Source organism: Archocentrus centrarchus, chromosome 16 (genome assembly GCF_007364275.1).
Source record: "Archocentrus centrarchus isolate MPI-CPG fArcCen1 chromosome 16, fArcCen1, whole genome shotgun sequence".
NCBI classification, from domain to species: domain Eukaryota; kingdom Metazoa; phylum Chordata; class Actinopteri; order Cichliformes; family Cichlidae; genus Archocentrus; species Archocentrus centrarchus.
Genome location: NC_044361.1, coordinates 20,017,790 through 20,024,701, shown reverse-complemented (window position 1 = coordinate 20,024,701; position 6,912 = coordinate 20,017,790). Strand labels below are relative to the sequence as shown.

General features: G+C 40.0%; 1 protein-coding gene across 1 annotated transcript; it reads left to right on the top strand.

The window, feature by feature from the left end:
* Positions 1-4,781: 4,781 nt before the first annotated feature.
* Positions 4,782-6,293, top strand: LOC115794771 (alpha-(1,3)-fucosyltransferase 9-like). The gene has a single exon (XM_030750417.1). The coding sequence runs from the start codon at positions 4,782-4,784 to the stop codon at positions 5,862-5,864; it is 1,083 nt and encodes a 360-aa protein (XP_030606277.1). The 3' UTR covers positions 5,865-6,293.
* Positions 6,294-6,912: the final 619 nt, after the last annotated feature.

The following is a 6,912-nucleotide window of genomic DNA, read 5'->3' as shown; positions in this document are numbered from 1 at the left end:
TGTTTTTACAGAACCCCGCAAGGAACATGGGTGGGAAAAAAACGGGGAAAAAAGGGAGAGATGTACGTTTGTGAGATCTCGCAAAACTTCAGCTTGAACTTTTATTTTATATATATGATATAGAGAGGTATGTGTCCATCACTGTGGTTGTCTATAAGCTGTGTGGCTGAAAGGAGAAGGGGGCGGGGCGGTACTGTGTGTTTTTGTGGCGTTCAGTGAAGCAGTGATGGCATGAGAGTGAGACAGTCAGCCAGGTTCATTCCTTCATGCCTGTACAGTTTTGGTGTGGTTACGACCAACAGTAACCAAAGTGAATCATAAATAAAGTGACTTTTGCCTTTCAACATCCTCCCGTATCAACATTAACGCGGACGCGCATGTCCTAAAATTAAAATCTCTTTTTCTTCCATGTCCCTTGTGGGGTTCCATAGTTTTAAAATGTCAATGTTTGTGAATCGTCCCTTAGGGGTACAGAGATTTAGAAATGCTGTTATCCATATAGGGATTTCTAAGTTCAGATCATTTAAATTAAATCTTGCCTGTATGATGGACCTCAATTGCTGATATTCCAGAAATTTACCGTTGCTGATTCCATATTTTGAAATAAGTTCTTGAAATGACATAAAGGTTCTATCTTGAATAACATTCTAGGTTCTTTATTCCTTTGTCTTGTCATGCTGAAAAATTCAGTGCTTTCTTTTTCTGACATATATCTGGATTGTTCCAAATGGGTGTCAGTTTACAGGGGACAAGTGAAGACTCTCAGGGTGGTGTTTATGTTAAAGCTTTTATAGCAATTATGTTGCTTGATACATGGAGCTGAAAGGTAGATCTGAGATTGTTACTTTTTCACAGAGTGCTTATTCAAGGTCCAACCATGTGCTATCTAATGAACTTGATTTGATCCATTTTGAAACATATTGCAACCTATTGGCTAAGAATTAGTGATAAAAACCTGTATTTTCAAGAAGACAGATTGCAATCTAGTGTATGGTGACACTGCTTGAAGCTGAGTTATCAGATTGTAGTGGAACATCAGTCAAAATGCACTCAGCAAACTGTGCAAAAATTCAATTATTAGTTGAAGTAACAGTTGCCATACAAAACTCACTGAACACTTTATTAAGTACACCGATTAAACTTCTCATTAACACAAATATCTAATCAGCCAATCACATGGCAGATATTGCAGTGCATTTTGGCTAGACATGGTCAAGATGACCTTCTGAGGTTCTAACTGACCAGGGGAAGAACATTGACTGAACTGATTCTGAATGTGGTGTGGTTGTTGGGCTGGTCTGAGTATTTCAGAAAATGCTGATCTACAAGGATTTTCTCACAAACATCTGTGGGGTTTATAGAGAATATTCCACAAAAGATCAAATATTTAGTGAGCACCAGTTTTGTCTTGTTGATGCCAGGGATCATAGGAGAATAATCAGACTGCTTTGAGCATAAATGAAGACTAAATTAACACAAATAACTTCTTGTTACAACTAAGAAATGCAGAAGAGCACCTCTCAACACACATCTATGGACTCTAGCATGTTAGCTGGTCACACAGACTCACCAATAATGGACAACAGAAGATTGGAAAAACATTGCCTTGTCTGATGACTTTCAATTTGAGTGGTGACATTTAGACTGTAGGGTCAGAATTTGGCGTGAACAACTGGAAAGCATGGATCAATCATTCTTTGTATCAAAATGTAATGGTGTGGGAAAGTGCTTGGACACTTTGGACTCCTTAGTACCAACTGACCATTCTTGTCAACCATGCCTACACACTTATAACCAGAGTGTATCCATCTTATATGGCTTCTTCCTGCTGGCTAACATGGATTGTAATTCATTTTAGTGATTAAAAAAATATATTTATGTTTGATCTTATAAGCCACTTCAGGAAATGGAGCACCCAAATCGTTACTTTCATGGTCCAAGAGCTACTCCTTGCTGCTGTTTTTGTTTCAGTTATAACATTATGCTCAGTCATGCGGTCCATCATGTTCTAACACATACCTTTAATCCATAGCCCCCAAATGAAGCTGCATCCTGTTGTTTGGGGTGAGGGAATGTGTCATATCCCCATCTGTGTCTCATGAACAGCTTGAAAGTCACAAGTTACGAGTGGCAATCACTTTTTGGCAGCCCAGAAAAGTGGCATTTTCAGTTGTAATGCCCCTTTAAAGTAATTCCAGCTGTTATAAGGGAGTGTTTGAAGTATAACTTGTCTCATATGAGGCTTATGCTCTGCAAACACTTTTTGGCCACTGTTAAACTTCTTGTTCTCAATTGTTTTCAAAAAAACAAAATACAAAGTCATAAGGACAGAGGAGCAATAGGTGTTTATTTCTTTATCCACAACCACTACAGTCTTTGAACCAAGGTAAACTAAGATAGTAAACATAGTACACCTATAGATATAATAAATTATATTGTGCTGTCTGCAGTCATTTGTGACAGTGCTATAAACTGCAAACAACCTTTTGGCAAGTGTCATCATTCAGTTTCAAGACACACTTGTTACATACATACATAAATACCTTTGCCTTAGATAAAGAGTATAAAATTGTTTTTATTTCAGGCAGTTTAATCCCGGAATGAGCAGCTGAGTAAGTATGTGCAAGAGGCTTTAAGCTTTAAGAAGCTGCACGCTCCCGCGTACCGCAATCAATTTCTGGCAGCTGATCACTGTTTAGCAGAACACCAGCTAGTAGGTGGAGACGGCGCCTATTGGCCCATATATATATACGGCTAATAACGTTCATTTAATGGACTGATACCATCCGAAGCAGGTGAGTGCGATGAGCTGCGAGAGAAAATCTGTTAGTTCATGGAAGTTAAAGGAAAAGATTAAACGGGGCTCTGGGATATGAAAGAAGCAGCTGTGCGAATTGGCCTTTCAGTGCGACATGACGAAGCATCTTAATGATCCGAAGCGGGTGTCGCACCTGTGTGATAAGGCACGTCACCAGATTCAGAAGGTATTTCCTCCAGAAAATACTGAAACTGCCAATGATTTAAAAATTTGTCTCTAAAGTTCACTATCAGTGTTACGGTGCTTATGACACGTTTCATCAGCGGACTTCGCTTTGCAGCGTTTCCTGCTATGTGACGCAGTGATGCACTGTCAGCTTACCTGTACAGTTCTCCGCCTACAATTTCTCCCGCATCCTTTACACCAATCCTCACTTACGTTGAGCCTTGAGTTTGACACCTGTGCTTTAGACCCTCCTACTATCACTGCAAAGCGGTCCGAGGAACCTTCCGAGAATTGTTGCTCTATTTTGTGGAGAACTGATTGGTCATTAGGAGGTGATTTCATAGAACATAAATAGAAATATCTGCTCCGGAGGAAATAGATTCGCAGCGTAATTCACAGTGTTGATGTATCACATTAAGAAGTGAAGCGCCTTAACCCTGAAATCCTGCTTTGTATAGTGCAGGTCTCTGATGAAGGACTGAAAACTGACTGGTTATTAAACAGAAGGAAGACGAAATATCTTCAGCTGCTGAGGTAAATCAACTTCAGTCAAAACTGCTCTCGGGATCGCGCATGTATTTGTAGGAGTTTCCCTTTCAGACCGTAAAATTTTGTAAGAAGAATATATCAGTAAATGAATCACACAAACGTGTGATTCATTTACCCAGGTTTGCTGCAGTGTACTGCAAATTGCGGTAAATTTAACTCTGAGAAAGCATGACTTATTTTGTTGTGGTAGTTGCTGCGATGAATGTTCATTTATGTGGAATGAGAGGGGGAGATGTTTTCAGAACGAGTGCGTAATTGGCACGCGTGGCTCTGTCCTGTATCTTTTCGCCCACTATTTAGATATTGAGACATATTTAGATAGTGTCCCACATTTTTTTTTTTTTTGTGGCATTTCGGAAAAACTGTGCAGAACACAACCGAACTTCGAGCATCTTGCGGAAGAATCTCGAGACACGACGCATACGTGCATGAGGATTGCTTGACAAAGCGATTCCTACAAAATGAACGCCTGTCTGCATGTCTTTTCTCGGCAATGCGTGCACACTGGGGAGTTGGGGGAGGGGGAGGGCGTGTGTGTGAAAACATAACCTCCCCACCTATCGTGGGCGAGGTAATAACAATACAGAATATACATACAATATACAATAGAACCAAAACACAAAGATAATCAGAAGATACAAAATCAGCAAAACTCAAAACCCTGCATCCAAGACCCAGGGACCATGAGACACCTGTTGGCCAAGTGTCAGATGCAAGATCTTTTTCAGCCTAATTAATTCTCTCTTATTCTCTCTCTCTGCTCACATAAAGAAAGCAACAAAATTCAACACTGAACACACCTTGATGGATTATTAAGGATCATTTATCTGCCTAAGAGCAAAGAAGCATCTCTTTGCAGTGACCAGCAATTTCTCCATGAGCACAGGATCACACAGGGTACTGATCTGAACGTCAATCCAGTGTAGGAGCTGCTCCTTCAAATTACCACAACTTCTACTCTTGCTTGGCTTTGAACATTCAGTTAAAAACATCAGGTTTGTATGGCAATGTTTTCACTTTTTTCTTTATGAGCACTGATCCAATTGCCTTACACACAGCACGGTGTATATTAATAAGACGGAGCATTTAAATAAGGCATAAAATGTTTTTCAGAATCTAGCACAGTATTAATTTGTGGGATTATGCTAAGTTTAACATGATTAGATGCTCAGTCTTGATTTTGTATTCTGCTGAGTATTACTAATTTTCAACTCTCTTCTTTAATTTTGCCCTTTTTTAAGGACGGCGTATGGAAACTGTACCTTCTCACAGAATCCTGCGACCCCTCCTGCTCGGTGCTTTTATACTGGGATGTTCTGTCATTCTGTTTTTTATGTATTTTAAACCAACTATAAGCTGGTTACCAGGTCCTGTAGAGTCAACAGTATTCAGAGAACCTGGCCTGAACCTCTTCTCCACCAACAGTGATAAAAATGCTACCATTGTGCTGATCTGGATGTGGCCCTTTGGAAAAGAGTATGACCCGAGCATTTGCAGCTCAGTCTTCAACATTGATGGCTGTTTCATCACAGCAGACAGGAACCTCTACAGTAAGGCAGATGGGGTCATCATTCACCACCGAGACATCAGCACTGACCTGTCCAATCTCCCACAGCTCCAGCGACCATCATTCCAGAAGTGGATATGGATGAACGCAGAGTCGCCATCACACTCATCCCAGCTCCCTGGATTAGACAACCTGTTCAATCTGACTGTCAATTATCGTCAGGATGCTGACATTACAGTGCCTTATGGGTACATTATACCAGCAGAGGGTGAGGAGGATTTTATCCCACCGAAGAAAAATACGCTGGTCTGCTGGATTGTGAGCAACTGGAACCAGAACCATGTTCGGGTGAAATATTACAATGAGCTGAAAAAACATGTGGAGATTCATACATATGGACAAGCCTTTGGGAAGTACATCTCTGACCAAGATATTTTACCCACCATTACCAGCTGCAAGTTCTATCTCTCGTTTGAGAACTCCATCCACAAGGACTACATTACTGAGAAACTGTACAACCCGCTGACAGTGGGGACAGTGCCAGTGGTTCTTGGCCCACCCAGACAGAATTATGAGAACTTTATCCAGGGAGACGCCTTCATTCATGTGGAGGACTTCACCTCACCCAAAGAGCTGGCTGATTACCTGCTGCTCCTGGACAAGGATGAGAAAATGTACCTCAGGTACTTTGAGTGGCGGCGGCACTTCAAAGCAAAGCAGAGCTATTTTGGGGCTGAGCACATGTGCCTGTCCTGTGATTACTTGCGTAGGCATACGGAGTACAAGGTATTCAATAACCTTAACAAGTGGTACTGGGGTGGCTAGTGCTTTGTAGGGTTGTGTGGTTCTTGTTATGCGGCTGAAGAAACTGTTGTAAGATGTTTGTTCTTCAGTTAACACAAAGGTTCATTGCTGATCTGTCCAGAGCAGCTGAATGGTAATTATTTAAATTAGTGGCCCAATGAGATGTCTCACTGTCGTTCTTTTTTCTTTGAATTTTAGTTGCTGTGAAATTTTAAGTCTTATTTTGTCTTTTTTCATTATATAAGTTTCTGCTTATCAGATAACACTGAGGATACAATGTTTTCTTTTAAGTATCTGCTGTTCATTCTGCTCCTCAGGGCACTTGAATGCATGCCTGGCTGGCTGTGTCAACAAAGAAAGTAGAAAGAGGGGCCAGGGTGTGTGCAGTCTAGCAGAATTATAAAAATAATTTTGTTGGGTATTACATGCTTTTAATCAGGAATTGATGCAGAGGGCCAATTTTAAAATTAAAATATACGAGTATAAAATATAAATAATAAAACAAAAACTGTGGTGCAAAAAGGGCATTTATCAAGTTCAGAAGCCAAAAACAGAAGGTGTTAGAGCACCACCTAGCGTCTATCGGTGCACCTGCCTGACAACTGGCCTACTTATGCAGACTGCAACCTCCCTTGTTGACATCAGTGCAAACACAGGTGTTTATTTTCTCTTCATGCCTTCATAAGTGCTCACTCTGTTCTGGGTGTTACTTTAATTAGTTTAAAAATTTCTATGCTAATAAATATGTTTAACAAAAACATATTAGCATAAACAATTAAAATAATGGATAAAATTATACTGTAGTGGAAATTGTATTCCTCTGTCAAAATGAACGAGAACTACAAAACCTAATGCAACCTCTGAGGATGAGTAAATCTAATTGACCCAAAAAACTGCTGACAGATATTTGACAATCCTAATGAAATTATTTTTGTGTTGTCTAATAGGATAAAATGGTAAAATCTAGGCTCAAACTGAAAAATATTTTAAAATACACAATGTTATCTATTAATAAACAGCCATAAAGACCAAGAAGAAATGTAGTTTGTTTTGTGTCTTTTTCTCTCAT